Below are 19,236 nucleotides of genomic sequence, written 5' to 3' on the forward strand. Positions count from 1 at the left end.
TGGTCTTTGGAACATAACCATGTTGATAAGTGAGTAATGGGTATACACAGTGGTTACAACTCGGGCTGCTAGCCTCAAGTTCAGCAGTGTGAAACTACCAGCTGCTCTGTGGGAGGAAGATGAGCCTTTCTGCTCTTGTAAAGATTCACAGCCTCAGGAACCTTATGCACAGTTGCTATGAGTCAGAACTGACTCTATGGGACACCACCACCACCTTATTGACAATAGTCATATATTAGATTTTAAACTTTTAGAATCAATTTCCAAAAACAAACCACCAGAGATTATATTCAACTAGAAACTTAAGAGATATTATTTAAAACAAAAAAAGTTTTAAATCAATAATACTCAATTTGCAAATGCTATCTCCATGGACCACAGGACGATCAGTTACATTTGGAGACACACATCAACCTTCACCTTTGTTCCTGTTGTTGTGTGTCATCAAATCCATTACAACACACAGCAACCCAGTATAGTTTTAAAGAGAGGACTGATGGGTTTAAACTGCTGATCTTATCCTATTGTAGGAAGGCACTCTAAGTGTGGACTGATTGTCACAGCACACAGGGGGCTTCTCAATTTGGGTGCTACACCTGGCTTAGCAATCTACAGTAGCTCAATACTGCACACATGTATGATAAGGAGGAAGGGGTTCAGCCTAAGAACTGACTTTACTAAATAATAGAAACAACCTGACTAAAATGGAGCTTGGTACTTTCTTTCCAAATTTGCTGAATTCACACTTGACTACTCATAGGTTTCATGAATCATCATAGTAATGATGACTCAGAATCAAATGATTTTGAGAATGAGACTAATATTCTTTTGTAAATCACTGCACCATTTTTCTCTTATTCAACACTAGGTACAGATGCCATTTTAATACCAATAGTAACTCAAGTTATGGCAAACTGCCAGACAAGAAAATTTTGCTATCATCTACACTGATTTAATGTTGTTGTTGTTGTTATATGCCGTGGAGTCGATTCCGACTCATAGCGACCCTGTGCAGGGTTTCCGAGGCTGTAAATCTTTACGGGAGCAGAAAGCCTCGTCTTTCTCCCATGGAACAGGTGGTAGTTTCGAACTACTGACCTTGAGGTTCACAGCCCGATTCATAACCACTACACTACCAGAGCTCCTTCATTGCTATAATAGAGCCTTGAAAAAGGCCCATTTGTTTTTTCTTTGTACTCACCTTTGGCATAAAACTGCCATTTTAGAAACATACAAAACAATTAGAAAATGTCATTTAAAATGAAAAAGACTTGAATATTCACCATCCATTTCCACAAGCAGTTGGTTGAGTGTATTCTCCTGTTCACTCTGCCCTCCAAAATTGCCTCTTCCTCTCTTCCTTCCCACGGCGTCTATTTCATCAATGAAAAGAATACAGGGGGCATTCTTCCGAGCAAGGGCAAATAAGTCTCGGACCTTAACAAAAGTATAAACACTAGAGTCATTCTTAACTAGTAAGCATCATTCATTCTCCTAGTAAGAAATAAGCTAACAGGTTTCCTGTCCAGGTGAAGGAAATCTTTCCATGGTACATACTGTACAGAGTATTTTTATCACCTTTTGCTGGAAATGACACTTGGCTGTTCCTGCAACCCTTTCGAGTAGAAGGGGTTTTAATCTGCCTCCTCAAGATCAGCTGGAGCAGGGGCCTTCTTTACAATCCGTTTGTTAAGTGTCATGTAGTCGGACTTTGCATAAGATTTCCGAGGTTGTATATCTTTATGGGAGCAGAAAGCCTCATTCCACTGCTACTGCTAAATAATTAAGCTGAGAAATAAACAGCCTCATTGTCTGCAGGCCTGACTCTACAGTGCAGCCTGGCTCCTCGGTGAAGCCTATTCATAGAGTGCTGACTCCTCTTCCCTCTCCTCCATTCCTTATTTTCTTAGTGGTTTCCACATCCATAGGGTTCTCGCTCTCACCTCTTTCACGATCTTTTTGCTCTACTCTAGCATGGCCACCACTGCCAAGTTACCCTTCCAACAATCAGCTCCAAGTATTCCTTCCTTTGACCATAGTCACAGACTCACACTAACATTCTTTACATATTTTCAGGCTTTACATTCCATTACTCCACTATCAATAGCTCCTCTCCTGTCTTCAATTTCCTCTGTACACATACAAAATCCCAGGGTCCATCATTATAAACACTCAACCCCCCATGCTCCCCTTTTACTTAAGACTTAGCTGACTGGCAAAACAAACCAGACTTCACCTACTATATTTCATCTAATCTAAGATGTCATCAATTTTAAGATCCATTCTTACTATGTGCCAGAAAGAAAAATAATTATGTCAATGTATGACACAATAATTTATTGACTGTAAATTGCATCCTAGTGTTTGGGAAAGTAACTGTGACAGCACTTTGCATTTCAGCAGCACTTTAAAAAAGCAACATTTTAGATAGAGGTAAAATATACAAGTGTAAGCAACTTATGTATTTATTTAAAAATTAATTCACACTTATACTTCCTAAACTCAAAACATACTACAAACCAACATCATCAAGGCACTATGATGTTGGCAATAAGAACAGATTTATAGATAATAGGAAAAGAACTGAGGATCCAGAATAAATCCATGCATGTATCTATGGTGAACTGATTTTCTACGAGGGTGTCAGGATCAACAACTGGATCGCCACGTGCAAAAGAATGAAGTCGTACAGTCAATAATTACTTTAAAAAGATGAGATGTAAGGGGGCAGGGCAACTAGAATAATGGAAATGGAACAACTAAAACAGAAATAATGAGAGTGTGTGTTTATAAGGAATGTAACCAATGTCATAGAAAAATCTGTGCAAAAATTTTTGAATGGGAACCTACACCTTCACTGAAAACACAATAAAATATTTTGCAAGGAATGAAGGTGCAACCTTACCTCACACCACAAACAAAAATTAGCTTACAATTAATCACACATCTAAACATTAAGAGGCAAACTCTTAGAAGAAAACATAGAGATAAATTTTCATGACCTTGGATTTGACAATAGTCTTAGGTATGACACTAAAAAATTTAATTGAGCTACATCAAAATTAAAAATTTTGGATAAGCACTGGACTGCAAACCTACTAGCTGCTCCTCGGAAACCCTATACAGGGTTGCAAAGATTCAGAACTAATTTGACGGTACTTAACAACATCTAGAAAGTGGGAGAAATAATTTGTAAATGATGTATCTGATAAGGGAGCAATAGCTAGAATAGATTAAAAAAAACTCTTACAATGCAACACAAAAAGACAAACCACCCAATTAAAAATGGACAAAGGATCTGAATAGACATTTGTCCATAGAAGAGATATACACAATCAATAAGCACATGATCAACATCATTAGTTATCAAGGAAATGCAAACCAAAATCACAATGAGATACCACTTCACACACCCTAGGATGGCTATAATAAAAAACAAATAACAAGTGTTAGTGAGGATGTGGAGAAAGTAGAACCCTTATACACTGATGGTCGAAATGTAAAATACAATAGCTGAGGAAAAGAGTTGGGCAGTTCCTAAAAAGGAGACCTACTATATGACCCAGCCATTCTACTCCTATATATACACCCAAGGAAAATGAAAGCATATATCCACACAAAAACTTGTATAAGAATGTTCAGAGAAGCATTATTCACCATAGTCAAAAGGTATAAACAGCCCAAATGTCCACCAACAGAATAGATTAATAAAATGCGGTATATCAAGAAGAACAAACAAGACGGCGGATCGGGTGGAAGTGCAGTAAAGGAGTTCCACCAACAACAACACAGAATACCCAACCAAGCAGGCTCAGGGGATGGTCTCAGAACTCTAAACTATATATAAAGGAACATTTAGAAGGTTGGAAGGCTTACAGCTGGGGGAATTTGTGGCAGACGCAAGAAATCCATTGTTTTCTAGTCCGGTACGCTCAGCTGCTCCATCCAGAAACTGCCAACTTGGGTGAGACCAGCAGGGGAAGTATCGGACATGGCCACAGACGCCTGGCAGAACCACAGAGTTTAGGTGTGAACAGTCTTTTCTTTCAGTAGCTGTTCATTGGTCCCTTGCTGTCTGCGCACCTCCATTTTGGTGACTATAGGGATGTCTAAGCTAGTGGGCATGTCAGCCCCATCCTCGGAGGGTTCTACTATGCATGCTCACAGATCTCCTCGAAATTTAAAGAGACAGTCTCCAATTAAAACCACACGGCCACAGCCAGCCCTGAACTGTTTACAACTAGAAACAAGGTCTGAACGGGGATTGTGGAGCGGGACAAGCAGACAAAAAAGGAAATAAGCCGAAAATTAAACCCTAAGTTACATCAAAACAACCAACAGTGGCATCTTAAAATTTCTCAAGAAGAAGAGTGAAAAGGGAAGCCCATTTCCTGATCACATCTACCTGGAGGCAATCAGAAAGCAAAAAAAAAAAATACCAAAATGCATACCCATCTAAGTATTAAGGCCACAGATAACCCCTGAATGTGCCTAAAAAACAGAAGCAGATGACCATATCTGCACATGTCCAGAAACAAGATAAAGTGACTGAGGCAAATGAGCTGGAAGTAGACCTACACTCCATACTGGAAGATGGGCAGGCTTTGGAAATGCCAGAAAAGGAATTCAGAAAAATTATTATAAAGTGTATCAAAACACTATACAATGGAGTTGAGAAAAATAAGGAAGAAGTCAGAAAAGCGCTACAGGAATAATCAAATAAGATAGATACAGCATTGGAAACAATTCAAAATCTACAGAAAGAGGTCCAAACAATTAATAATAGAATATCAGAAATGGACAATACACTGAAAGGGCAAAGGAGTAGAACTGAAGAGAACTAATGAGCTAGAAGATAAATCTCTCAACACTACCAAGATAGAAGAGCAAACACAAAAAAGGATAAAAATATCAGAAGAAGGCCTAAGATTCATGTTGGATAACATGAAGAGGAATAACATAAGAATTATTGGCATTCCAGAACAGGAACAATCACACAAGTTCAGAGGAGATAGTTGAAGAGCTTCTGGAAGAAAATTTTCCTAACATCATGAAAAGTGAAAAGATAAGCATTCAAGAAGCTTAATGAACCCCAGGATGGATAGACCCTAAAAGACAATCACCAAGACATATAATAATCAAGTTCTCCAAAATCAAAGATAAAGACAGCATCTTGAAAGCAGCTAGGGAAAAGAGAAATTTAACATACAAAGGCAAGCAAATCAGATTAAGCTCGGATTTCTCAACAGAAATCATGCAGGCAAGAAGGCAATGGGGAGGCATACATAAAACCCTGAAAGAAAAAAACTGCCACCCAAGAATCCTCTACCCAGCAAATCTTCAATCAAATACGATGGTGTAATCAAAACATTCCAGGATAAACAAAAGCTAAGGGATTTTGCCAAAGCCAACCCTGCTATGAAAAACATCCTAAAGGAGTTCTGTGGACTGAGAACCAACAAGAACAGACAACTACTGAATGACATACATGGCAGCATCAACCTGAATTCAGTCGACAAATGGAAGAGTCAAGAACAGATTAAAATTATAAGAACAGAGGATCTGAGAGGTTGGTCTATGATCAAAACAATTACAGTGTGAAAAAAGGTAAACACAAAGGAACAGAGATCCAGGTGGTGGGAAGTTCAGGTACATTATTGGATAAAATCGACTGTCTTAAATGGAGGGAAGAACTAATGGAATATAAGGTAAACACAATGGGGTTGGCGTGGGGGGTTTACTTTGGGTGTTGGGGAGGGCCATACAAGAAGGGGAGAGGAGTCAGAAGAACAGGATAGATTGGGGAACACCGAGACAAGTTTGCAAGGCCTAGTGGGACAGAGGTAAATAGTGATGCATACTCAACCTTGGAACAACAGGGCTCTGGGGTACAGGGATCTAGGTATAGCTTGAAGAGGGTAAATAATACTAAAATCCTTGACTGCCTTATGAATATTAGTTTCCCTTGCCTACTACTGTAAAATAGACACTTGAGTGGGATAGAAAGGAATGTTGGCAAACATGATTACAGAAAACCTGTAAGCCCATCTTCAGCCTATAACTGATTAGAATACCTAAAAGGGGTTCAACAACTTGCCCAGTGAAACAGGCCTCTTGTAAACCCTTTACAGAGTATAGGACCTTATGTGGAATCCTGAGTCCCATCCACAACCTTGTGAGGTGAGACATTACCACTAGAAAGGACAAGCAGACTGGAACAGCTACAGTGACAAAAGATACATCTTCATGATGATCCTGACCTATACTCAGAAGGGTAGTTACTTTAAATACCAACAGAGAGGGAAAGAGTCTTCAAATCAAGTTTCAATGCTATCCGCTCTATACACATTGGCTACCTAAAATGAGGGGGCAATAAAGGTACGAAGTGACTGCTTACAAGGTTTCAAGAGGGAGTTTAGCTTAAGAGTATGGGGGGGAAAGAAACAGTCCCCACTGAATAGCTGTCATCTTGTCTGGATGGGTCTGGTGAAAAGAAATAGGTATAAGATTCGTAAGATTCAATAGTGAATAACTGTCATCATGACTAATTGCGACTGTCACAACTGTAAAGGTAGACGTTTTGTAACACAAAAAGGGGAGCGGTTAATCTTACAGTCCAGAAACAGAGGACCCTAGGAACATCAAGAATGGAGCGCACAAGTAGAATGCAGGACCTTATCCAGAGAAGCAGCAGCGCCAGCAAAGGAGGCAGAAGATGGGGGTATGGAGAGGGGGAGCGGCTGAGGACTCTAAATTCATGGACTAAGAAAAGAAGGACTAATAGCTAGTGGCCGGAAGCCGACTTGCAGAATTTGCCCTTTGGAGATATACATTATTATATAAGACTGAGTGGTTTTTTTTTTGTTTGTGTGTTTTTTTAAAAAAGCAAAAGTGGATAGAGAGAAATACTGTTAACTGATGGTACATGGAAGGGATTATAATCAATGTAATGAAACAAGGTATATGATTGTTGAATGTAAAACTGATGATATGCCCTGTAAACTTTCACTCAATCCACAATAAAACCTTAAATTAAAAAAAAAAAAAAAAGTGGTATATCTACACAATAGAATATATTATTTAGCTATAAATGGAATGAAGCCTTGATACTTCCTACAACATGAAAATATTTTGCCAAGTGAAAGAAAAGTATTACAAATGAACCACAGATTAATAGGAGTCCTGGTGTGGCGCTGTGGGGTTAATGCGATGGACTGCAAAGTTGGTTTGAACTGCAAGGTTGGCAGTTCAAGTTCACCAGCCACTCCTCAGAAACCCTATACAGGGTTGCTATGGATGGGAACCAACTCAACAGCACTTGACAATTAATAAAACTGTTATTTTTTTTAACCCACAAATACATGGAGTCCTGGTGTGGAACTGCAGGATAAGCACTGGGACGAAAGGTCTGTTTGAACCTCAAGTTCAACCCACCAGCCGCTCCTCGGAAACCCTATGCTGGTTTGCTGTGAGTTGGAACTGACTCAATGGCACATAATGAACAACAGCAACTTCATATACACAAACTAAAACTATTTTAAATGTTGGTAGGTGTGGGGTAGGTAGGTAGAAATCAGCAGCCTGATGTTAGCTTGGCCCTGAAAGAGCTGAAGGCAGTGACAAGTAAGCCAGGGCCTTTGGGCTGGAGAGGGAGTATACCATCAGAATGGAACAGAAGACTTACTCTAGCTGGACCCACACCAACAAACATTTCCAAAAACTCAGATCCACTAACTGTGATGAAAGGGACATTGGCTTCTCCAGCTGTGGCTTTAGCTAGCAGTGTTTTCCCGGTGCCTGGAGGACCAGTGAGAATGGCACCCTTCAAAGACACAAAAGAGAAATTAAATTTAATGAGAATTCCAGAAGCGTGAACTCATATCCACAAATAATTCCAAGGTATAAATCTATATACATTAGATTAAAATATTTCTCAAACATTTGAACTATGGTAAAACGTAGTAAGAATAAGATAAGAATTATTAGAAATCATTTTCTTAAAACAAATAGCTAAGAATGTAAAATCTTAAATGAGTCTCTTTATTTTTACTGTTGATTCTTATATATTTAGCATAATAGTATAAAAAGTTAAGCTAGGAATCTTCTAGTAAATCAGCTGATATTTACTTAAATAGTTCAGAGACAAGATACCACACTACTAATTTGCATAATTATTTGACACTATTCACAGAAAACAGGTTTTTGAAGAATATAATTAATAAACCCAACCTACCACTTCTGCAATGCACAGGCTAGTGATTTTTGGCACAAATGAACATGGGACTTAAATAAAATCTAACTCTACAAATTTTGCTTACAATTATGTTCTAATAAATGACTTGTTATAAGTAATGTCCTTTTTTTAATAAATAGACTACCATAAATACTGAATGTGAGGAGGTGAGTATGTTCAAAAAATATTTTTCCAGGCTTTGTAATAAAACTGAGATTTTTTATTTTCTTCTTTTTAAAATTTTCCCAAATGAAGTACAAATCTAATGATGAACAAAGTTGAATTTAGTTAAACAGAAAACATGTTTAATCAAATACTATGAAATTACTTATTTAATAGTAAATTTAATATTTTATATATTATATTAACAGCAAATTTAAAATAATGGCTTTTTATCCATATAGACAAAATATAAAAATCAAGGAAATTATGATTCTCTTTACAAGGATTCCTTTAAGGAACGCTTTATTTCAAGTTTTAACAATTTTTAAAAAGTACATTTTTAAAAAAGAATTACATAAATATTTTTCTATTCATTTACTCAATAACTGAGTCACTCAACAAATACCAAGTTCCTATTCAGCGCCAAGCCCTGTGCATAATTTGTTTGAAGGAGAAAAGGTGACAATTAGTGCCAGCGGATCTTTTCTCTGATTTTTTCTCCATTGCATCCCTGAGCCATGAACACAGAACTCAGGGTGCTATGGCTGTGGAATATGGGGGGAGGGCAGTGGGAGGAGCAGAGACCTAAAGCAGATTGGAGAGAGAGTCAAGGAAGGTATCTAAGAGGAAAGAACACATATGTTTTCAGAAATCTCCACACCACACACTAAAAGATGTATTCACACTAAAAAAACTGACCTAAAATTACTGGAGTTAAGCAGAGAAGAAAAACTTAAAACACAGGAAGAACAATAATAAACAGCTATTTTGTAATAAGTAATCAAATGTCATAAAACTATAACTTCATAGATCAAAATATACTTCAAAAGATTTGGGGGTTAATGAGTTGAAAATATTCTGAATGTTCCTCTTACCTTTGGGATTTTTGCTCCTAGGTCTTGATACTGCTTCGGGTTTTTCAAAAAATTCACAAATTCCATTATCTCTAATTTGGCCTCTTCACAACCAGCCACATCTTTGAATTTCACATCTATTTCATCCTTTAAAACCTTGGCAGTAGTTTCTCCAACACTGAAGAGTCCACCCATTCCCCGGCCTGTTCGACCAATACCAGCAGGCCCTCTTCGTATTGTGTATAGTAAAAAAGCAATTATGAGGACTGTAGGCAACATGCTCAGAAGAAATGAGCTAAAGGGAAGAATACATAAAAATAGTATTTTTAAAATATTGTTCATTTGTTTTTTTTTCATGTTATCAAAGGTATATTCTCAAATAACTGCTTGGGATATATTAGCATACATTTTCTATTTCTAAAATAAAATAAATATTCTAAGATTTTATCAGAAGTATACAGAATTTTCGTGTGCTATGTCATTGAGGTAGAATTGCAAAAAGTAATATTTTAAATTAAAAACACCTGTTCTCCAGACTTCTGCTGGCGATTGCTTTCTTGTTCCTAGCACCAAGCATCCAGACTACAGGTATAACTGATCTACAATCAACATTGCCTGAGTATCAAGAAAAAAATTTTTTTTCAAGTTATTGTTGTTGTTGTCAGGTGCCATCGAGTCAGAACCGACTCATAGCGACCCCATGCACAGCAGAACGAAACAATGTTCGATGCTGGGCCAACCTCACTACTGCTGCCACACTTGAATCCATCAATGATGCCACCTGGCTGATCCATCTCGTTGGGGGTCTTCCTCTTTTTCTCTGACCCTCCACCCTACCCAGCATGACATCCTTCTCCAACGATTGTTTCCTCCGGACAACATGTCCAAAGTAGGAGAGACGAAGCTTAGCCATCCTGGCCTCCAAGGAGCACTCTGGCTGCACTTCTTCCAAAATAGATCTATTGGTTCTTTTGGCAGTCCATGGCACTTTTAGTATTCTCCTCCAACACCACAACTCAAAGGCATCAATTCTTCTACGATCTTCCTTATTCACTGTCCAGCTTTCGCATCCATATGAGGCTATTGAAAACACCATGGCCTGGGTCAGGTGCACCCTAGTCCTCAAGCTGACATCTCTGCTCTTCAACACTTTAAAAAGTTCCTGTGCAGCAGATTTGCGTAATGCAATACGTCGTCTGATCTCTTGACTGCTACTTCCGCGAGTGTTGATAGTTGATCCAAGAAGAATGAAGTCCCTGACAACTTCAATCTTTTCTCCATTGATAAGAATGTTGTTTATTGGTCCAGTGGTGAGGAATTGTGTTTTCTTGACATTGAGATGTAATCCATATCGAAGGCTGTGCTCTTTAATCTTCATAAGCAAATGTTTCAAGTCCTCTTCACTTTCAGCGATCAAGGTTGTATCATCTGCATATCGCAGGTTGTTAATGAGTCTTCCTCCAATCCTGATGCCACGTTTTTCTTCATAGAACCCAGCTTCTCGTATTATTTGCTCAGCATACAGGTTGAATAAGTATGGTGAAAGAATACAACCCTGTCTCACACCTTTCCCAATTTTAAAACATTCAGTATTCCCATGTTCTGAAAGTGAAGAGGATTTAAAACATTCACTGATGAAGATCAAAGAGCACAGCCTTCGATATGGATTACATCTCAATGTCAAGAAAACACAATTCCTCACCACTGGACCAATAAACAACATTCTTATCAATGGAGAAAAGATTGAAGTTGTCAGGGACTTCATTCTTCTTGGATCAACTATCAACACTCGCGGAAGTAGCAGTCAAGAGATCAGACGACGTATTGCACTACGCAAATCTGCTGCACAGGAACTTTTTAAAGTGTTGAAGAGCAGAGATGTCAGCTTGAGGACTAGGGTGCACCTGACCCAGGCCATGGTGTTTTCAATAGCCTCATATGGATGCGAAAGCTGGACGACAAGTATAAATATTGATGAAGGGAAAGGAATACACAATATGTGAGAAGTCATCACAGCATGACTAAAGCAAAAGGAGACACTGAAAGGAATGCAAGGATAAGTGGCAACTACAGTAATTATTATAACATAGACACTCCTGCAACAGTAGTATAAGAAATTATAATTTACAAATCGATACATAAGTACATGTTTTTATTATTGTTAGGTGTCCTCTGCACAACAGAACAAAACACTGCTAGGTCCTGCACCATCTTCACAATGGTTATTTTAAGCCCCTTGTTGCTGCCATTGTGTCAGTCATTCTTGTTGGGGGGTCTTCCTCTTTATCAATCATCCTTCAGTTTACCAAGCATGATGTCAGTCTCCAGCGACTGATCCCTCCTGACAACAGGCCCAAATTAGGAGAGACAAAGTCTCGCCAACCGGGCTTTTATGGTGTAGTGTGGTTGTACTTCTTCCAAGGCAGATTTGTTTGTTTTCTGTACTTTCAATATTCTTTTCCAACACCAAAATTCAAATGCATCTATTCTAAGGTCTTCCTTGTTCACTGTCCAACTTTCATTTGCATATAAAATAACTGAAAATACCCTGACTTGGGTCAGGTGCACCTTACTCCTCAAACTGACATCTTTGCTCTTGAATGTTTTCAAGAGGTCTTTTGCAACAGATTTGCTCAGTGCATTAAGTTTTTAATTTCTTGAATGCTGCTTCCAAGCAAGATGACCTCTTTTACAACTTCAATCTGTTCTGTTTATCCAGATGTTACTTACTGGCCCACTTGTGATGATATTTGTTTACATTACACTGAATTGTAATCCATACTGAAGGCTGATTTTCATCAGTAAGTATTTCAAGTTCTATTTGCTTTCAGTAAACTAGTTTGTGTCATCTGCATGGTGCAGGTTGTTAAGGAGTCTTCCCATGAGGCCACATTTTTCTTCATATAATCCAGCTTCTCAGATTATTTGCTTAGCATGCAGATTGAGTAAATATGGTGAAAAGGATACAACCTGGCACACACCTTTCTTGATTTTAAACCATTCAGTATTCCCTTGTTCTGTTAGAACGATTGCCTCCTGGTCTATGTACAAGTTGGTGGTGGCTGTGTGCCGTGGAGTAGGTTCCGACTCATAGCAACCCTGTACAGGGTTTCCAAGGCTGTAAATCTTTACGGGACCAGAACACTTCATCTTTCTCCCGCGGAACAGCTGGTAGTTTTGAACTGCTGACCTTGCGGTTTGCAGCCCAATTCGTACTCACTACGCTACCAGAGCTCCTTACAACCTGGCACACACCTTCTTGATTTTAAACCATTTAGTATCCCCTTGTTCAATTAGAATGATTGCCTCCTAGTCTATGTACAAGTTCCTTAGAAACACAATTTAGCGTTCTGGAATACTGATCCTTCACAATGTTATCCACAGCTATTATCACAGTTGAATGACTCTGTGTAGTCAAAAAAGCACAAGTAAACTTCATTTTGGTTTTATTTGCTTTCAAACAAGATCCATATGACATCAACGATATCCTTATTTCATGGCTTGAGTTTCTGGCAGCTCTATATCGATGTACTGTGGCAACTATTTTTTAATTATCTTCAGCAAAATTTTATTTACATTGATATAATGATAATTGTTCAACAACTTACATATTCCATTAGATCATCTGTCTTTGGAATGGGCACAAATAAGGATTTCTTCCAATCAGTTGACCAGGTAGCTGTCTTACTAATTTCTTGGCATAGACAAATGAGCACCTCCAGTGCTCCACCTGTTTGTTGAAACATTTCAATTTGCATCCCATCCATTTCAGGAATTTTGTTTTTCACCAATGCCTTCAGTGCAGCTTAGATTTCTTCCTTCAATGTTGGGAGCGATTTGAGCTGAAGGTCTCAGACTTGGGGGTAGTTTAACAGAAGGACTGCAATCTAACAGTTGTGGTCCAGAAAATCAGGCTGCTACCAGGTTTAGTTGCCCCCTGAGGAACTTGCAGGGCTGCCTTGGGGGACAAGGAACTTACAAGGTTTTTTTCTTTGTATGACCTTCAGTTCAAGTCTACAAAAAAGTCTCACTGCCCTATCTCTGTTTCCCTAGCAACACATTCTTCTGATAAAGTCCCACTTACTGCTTGCATCACACACCAGATGTTTCTGTACTCTCTTCCCTGCCCCCAGCACCTCCTTTGATATATAATAAACATGCTGAATCTAGATTCAGTATCTAGATTTAGTGTCTAGTGAATCTGTGTCACAATATCTCCATCAGAGTGCTGTGTCCCACCTGGTCCCAACTTCACTATTTTCATTTTGTGTCTTGTGTCTTTCTTTTTTTCTAATATCCCATCACCCCATCTTCTTATTGTTGTTGTGTGCCGTGAATTTGGTTCCGACTTATAGCGACCCTATACAGGGTTTCCAAGGCTGTAAACCTTTACGCGAGCAAAAAGCCTCAGCTTTCTCCCGTGGAACAGCTGGTAGTTTCAAACTGCTGACCCTTAGGTTAGCAGCCAGATTCGTAACCACTATGCTACCAGAGCTCCTCAGATTTAATCTCTCCATGTGGGTTGCAGAGCATAGCCATTGTCGGATGCGACACTTCAGTATCATCAATTCTTAGTCATATGGTATCTCTTGAAATGGTTGAGCATCAACCAATTCTTTTTGGAACAGTGACTCTATATATTTCTTTCATTGTCTTTTGATGCTTTCTGCATCATTCAACATTTTGCCCATGTTGTTGTTGTTAAGTGCCATCGAGTCAGTTCCGACCCACAGCAAACCTGTACAGGGTTTCTGAGGAGCAGCTGGTGACTTTGAACTGCCGACCTTGTAGTTCAAATGGCTTTGCAGTCTGGCATTAACTTAAAGCACCACACCAGGACTCCATTGCCCATGGTGGTGGTTATGTACCTTGGAGTCGGTTCCGACTCAAACCCTGTACAGGGTTTCCGAGGCTATAAACCTTTATGGGAGCAGAAAGCCTCATCTTTCTCCCGTGGAACAGCTGGTAGTTTCGAATTGCTGACCTTGAGGTTAGCAGTCTGATTAGCAACCACTACACTACCAGAGCTATGGCATTCTTCAATATTGCAACCAGAGGCTTGAATTTTTTCTTCAGTTCCCTCAGCTTGAGAAATGCTGAGCATCTTGTTCCCTTCTTGTTTTCTAACTCCAGGTCTTTGCACATTTCACCATAATTCTTGACACTGTCTTCTCAAACTACTCTTTGAAATTTTTGGTTCAGTTCTTGTATTTCCTGAATTAATCCAGTTGATTTACCCTCTCTAAGTTTGAGAGCAAGTTTCAGAGACTCTCACACATTTTGGTCTTTTTTTTCCTGTCTGTCTTCTTAGCAACCTTTTGCTTTCTTCATGTATGATGTCATTCCACAACTCTTCTGGTCTTCAATAATTAGTGTCTAATGCATCAAATCTATTCTTGAGATGATCTATAAATTCAGGTTGGACATATTCAAGGTTGTATGTCTTTTCTTTAATTTTCTTGAGATTTACCCTAACTTGCTTATGCATAATGGATGGTCTACTCTATAGTCAGCCCTGGACTTGTTTTGGCTAATTATATTGGGCTTCTCCATTGTCTTTTACATCATCTCTCCCCACAGACATAGATTTGATTCCTGTGCATTCCATCTGTTGAGATTCACATGTATACCTTTTATGTTGTTGAAAAAGGTATTTGAAATGAGTAAGTCATTGGTCTTGCAAAATTCTATTATAAGATCTCTAGCATCATTTCTATCACCAAGGCCATATTTTCCAACTCTTTGTTCCTAACGTTCACATTCTAATCACCAGTAATTATCATTGCATACATAGGTAGATAGGCATGCTTAAAGGGTACGAGGAGGTGTAAGGAAACATTTATACTATAGTTACAGGTTTGATTGTAGATGTTTCTACATGCATAATTGTAGGGGATACACTGATATTAATATACACAATAGTGTACACAAGGAGCACAGTCATGGAAATGTCTTAGCTATAACCAAACATCTCCCAGGACAAAAGTTCTAGCCTCGAAGGCAAAGGACTTTGGGGACAGCTAAGTCAATTGGCAAAGCATAGTCTAGAAAGACAGTGGTCTGCATTCTACTTTGGTGATTCTAGGTCTTAAAAGCCTGTGAGTGGACATCTAAGATACAAGTATTGGTCACTTCCTGTCCAGAGCAAAGGAAAGTGAAGAAAACCAAAGATTCAGGGGAGCAATTGTTCCAAAGGACTAATGGACCACATGGTTCACAATCTACATGACCCCAACACAGAAAAACTATATGGTACCCAGCTATCACTGCTGACTACTCAGTCTGCGATCACACCAGAGGGTTCCAGACAGCACAAGGGAAAAACGTAGAACAAAATGTAGGAAAAAAATATATAGAACAAAAAAATCAAACTCCACACACAAACACACACAAAAAAAATCCAGACTTTCTGGTGTGACAGGAAACTAGAAGAACCATCCGAACTCTGGCCTAAAACACCCTTCTGACTCTGGGAATGAAAGTCATTCCCAGAGACCACTGCTCAGGCAAACAGAAAGGCCCTTTAAATAAACAACAGCACCCAAGAGGACTGTGTTTCATATAACAATATGCGATCAATAAGGAAACATTTAACCAAAAAGTAAAGATGAGAAGGCAGGAAGGGGTAGTAAATTCAAGATAAAATTGGGAATGCTGAAAGGAAATGGGGAGAGTGTTGAAGCACTGTGAGGTATGTAATGTCATACAATACTTTCTGTACAAACCAGACTTTTCTTCTTAGGTGCTTCTAGGAGGGTTCAAACTGCCAATCAGTAGGTTAGCAGTCAAGTGCTTAACCTTTAAAACCACTCAGGGACTCTAGTTAACGGTTTTAAAAACAAACAAATAAAAAAGCCGGACCAAGAAAGGTATGCTTGAGAACTTAATTGGTAACACTGCCACCTGGTGACAGATGGGTTACTGTATGTCGCATGCAAAACAGTTCATTGTTTTAACCACTACCTACCCATCACTTTCAGCAATGTAGACAACAGGGACCCGATTCTCTCCTTCTATGCCCAGTTCTTGCTGTAAAGTTTCCAGATTCCGCTCAAAGGTGTCCACACTACCAATATTGAACCAGACGTACTGCTATAAAAACAGAAAAGCAAAATATCCTAAGAATGAGGAATCAAAAGATTCAATTTACTAAAGAGTTCAACTTTTAAAAATATTTCAGAAATACTGAAAATTTACTGAAAAACACTGATTTTTTTTTTAAAGTAATTAACGAAGACTGCTTTAACGATATGGTTTCATTCAGTGAGAATACATGGCAATCTCTGGGAAAGATACACTTCTTTAGACACTACTCCTCAGTAACTCTAAAACTGAAAACAGAATTAAAATTCTACTTGAATAGACTATCCTACTGATAAATATATATGTGTTCATATCCTCTTCTCCATTTCCCAGGTATTTTTCAGCTGCCTTTTCCAAAATTAAAAAAACTATTGTGATACAGTAACAAAAACTGAACTTTGATAAGCATAAACCTTCTGAGTTCTTTACATGTTAGCTCATTCAATCCCAACTATAAAATGCACAAAACAAGTTGTTGTTAGGTAACACTGAGTTGGTTCCAACTCATAGTGACCCATGCACAACAGAATGAAACAGTGCCCAGTTCTGATGATCCTCACAATGGTTGTTACCATGAGCCCATTGCTGATGCCACTGTGCCAATCCATATCATGGGGGTCTTCTTCTTTCTCAATGACCCTCCACTTTACCAAGCATGATGCCCTTCTCCAGGGATTGTTCCTTCCAAAGCATGACAAAGTCTTACCATCCTGGCTTCTAAGGAGCATCCTGACTGTACTTCTTCGAACAGAAATTTCTTTTTTCTTCTGATAATCCACAGTACTTTCAATATTCTCCAACATCATGACTAGAATGCATCAATTTTTCTATGGTCTTCCTTATTCACTGTCCAACTTTCACATGTATATGACGCTACTGCAAATACCATAGCTGGGATCAGGTGCACCTTAGTCACCAAACTGACATCTTTGTTCTTGAATACATTAAAAGGTCTTGTGCAGATCTGCCTAATGCAATACAAAATTTTTGACAACTTCAATCTTTTTGCATTCATCATAATGGTATTTGTTGGTCCAGTTGTGAAGATTTTTCTTTTCTTTATGTTGAGGTGTAGCCCATACTGAAGGCTGTGGTCTTTGACCTTCATCAGTAAGTATTTTAAGTCCTCTTCACTTTCAGCACATAAGGTTGGATCATCTGGGTATCACAGGTTCTTAATGAGTCTTCATCCAATCCTGATGGCATATTCTTCACATAATCCAGCTCTTCAGATTAGTTGCTCAGCATACAGATTTAATAAGTATGGTGAAAGGATACAACTCTGACACACTCTTTAACTGATTTTAAACCATTTAGTATTCCCTTGTTTTATTCTAATGACTTCTTCTTGGTCTGTGTACAGGTTCCTCATGAACACAATTAACTATTCCAGAATGCCCAGTCTTTGCAATGTTTTCCATATCATGATCAACACAATCGAAAGGCCTTATGTAGTCAATAAAGCGCAGGTAAGCATATTGGTGGTATTCTCTACTTTAAATCAAAATCCATCTAAGGTCAGTAATAATAGCCCTCACTGAATAGCCTTGTCTAAATCAGGCTTGACATTCTAGTAGTTCCCTGTCGATGCACTATTGTAGCCACTTGTGAATTATCCTTCAGCAAAGCTTTACTTGTATGTAATATTAACAATACAATTAGTTGATTTCCACTTTCTGTAGGATTACCATTCTTTGGAATGGGCACAACTGAGTGTCACCAGCATTTAATCTGTTTGTTGAAACATTTTAATTTATATTCCATCAATACCTGGAGCCTTTCTTTCCACCAGTGCCTTCAGTGCTGCTTGGACTTCTTGCTTCAATGCCATCAGTCTGGATCCTATGATACCTCCTGAAGTGGCTGATAGTTGACCAATTCTTTTTGGTATAGTGATTCGGTGTATTTCTTCCCTCTTCCATTGATGCTTTCTGTCTCATTCAATATTTTGCCCATATTCCTTCAAAACTGCAACGTGATGCTTGGATTTTTTCTTCAGTTCTTTCCATTTGAGAAATGCTGAGCATGTTCTGTCCTTTTGGTTTTCTAACTCCAGGTCTTTGCACATTTCAGTACAATACTTTGTCTTCTCGAGCTACCCTTTAAAATTTTCTTTTCAGCTTTTATCTCATTTCTTCCCATTGGTTTACCTTCTCTGTGCTAAGGAGCAAATATCAGAATCTCTTTTTGGTTTTAATGCTTTATTGTGAATTATGTGATAGTTTACATGGGAGAACATTAGCTTTACACTCATCCTGTTGTGTATCATTTCAATGCCATGGTTATAATCCCCTCCATGCATCATCAACCAACCAAAGAGCATACCCTGCAAGCCTGCTCCCCAGGTCGTCAGCACACAGCCACTCTCCCTTTTTGGGTCTAAAGTCCCCAGCTGCTCTATCTCTCCACGTCATCATCTCTGCCTCCATCTCTGGCATCACTGCTTCTCTGGGTAGGGTCCCGCTCTCTACTCTTCTACTTGATGGTCCCAGGGACCTCCACTCCTAGACTGGAAAGTTAATCACTCCCCTCCTTTTGCTACAAAACATTTACCTTTACATTTCCAACTCTCACAAATCAGTCCTGATAACAATTATTCACTATTGTATCATGAGATCTATCGGCATCTCCTTTCACCAGCCCCACCCAGACAGACTGGAAACTACTCGGTGGAGATTCTACCTTCCTCCGTACCCTCTGGATCTAGGCTCCCGCTTGAATGCTCATAAGCCAGTCACTTCTTGACTTTGTAGTCACCCCATTTTGGGTAACCAATGTCCAAGTTGGCCATCCCTGTCTACTCTGTGTATGGAGGGGTTGGGAAAGATCCTCACTGTAAAGATTTGTTCCCTCTTTTGAGCTACTGTATCCATAGGTGTAGGTCAAGTTCATCAAATTGTATCA

At 38.9% G+C, this 19,236-nt stretch overlaps 1 protein-coding gene across 1 annotated transcript in view; it reads right to left on the minus strand.

Annotated features, from left to right (window-relative positions):
- AFG3L2 (AFG3-like AAA ATPase 2) overlaps window positions 1-19,236 on the minus strand; it is an 87,372-nt gene that overhangs the window by 39,586 nt on the left and 28,550 nt on the right. The window contains exons 7-10 of the mRNA XM_006868709.1: window positions 16,217-16,341; window positions 9,271-9,544; window positions 7,685-7,822; window positions 1,284-1,437 (exon numbers count right to left, since the gene is read on the minus strand). Of these exons, the coding sequence (XP_006868771.1) occupies window positions 1,284-1,437; window positions 7,685-7,822; window positions 9,271-9,544; window positions 16,217-16,341 (691 nt within the window). The remainder of the gene's footprint in view (window positions 1-1,283; window positions 1,438-7,684; window positions 7,823-9,270; window positions 9,545-16,216; window positions 16,342-19,236) is intronic.

The sequence above is a fragment of the Chrysochloris asiatica genome, unplaced genomic scaffold (genome assembly GCF_000296735.1).
Source record: "Chrysochloris asiatica unplaced genomic scaffold, ChrAsi1.0 scaffold00122, whole genome shotgun sequence".
NCBI lineage: Eukaryota > Metazoa > Chordata > Mammalia > Afrosoricida > Chrysochloridae > Chrysochloris > Chrysochloris asiatica.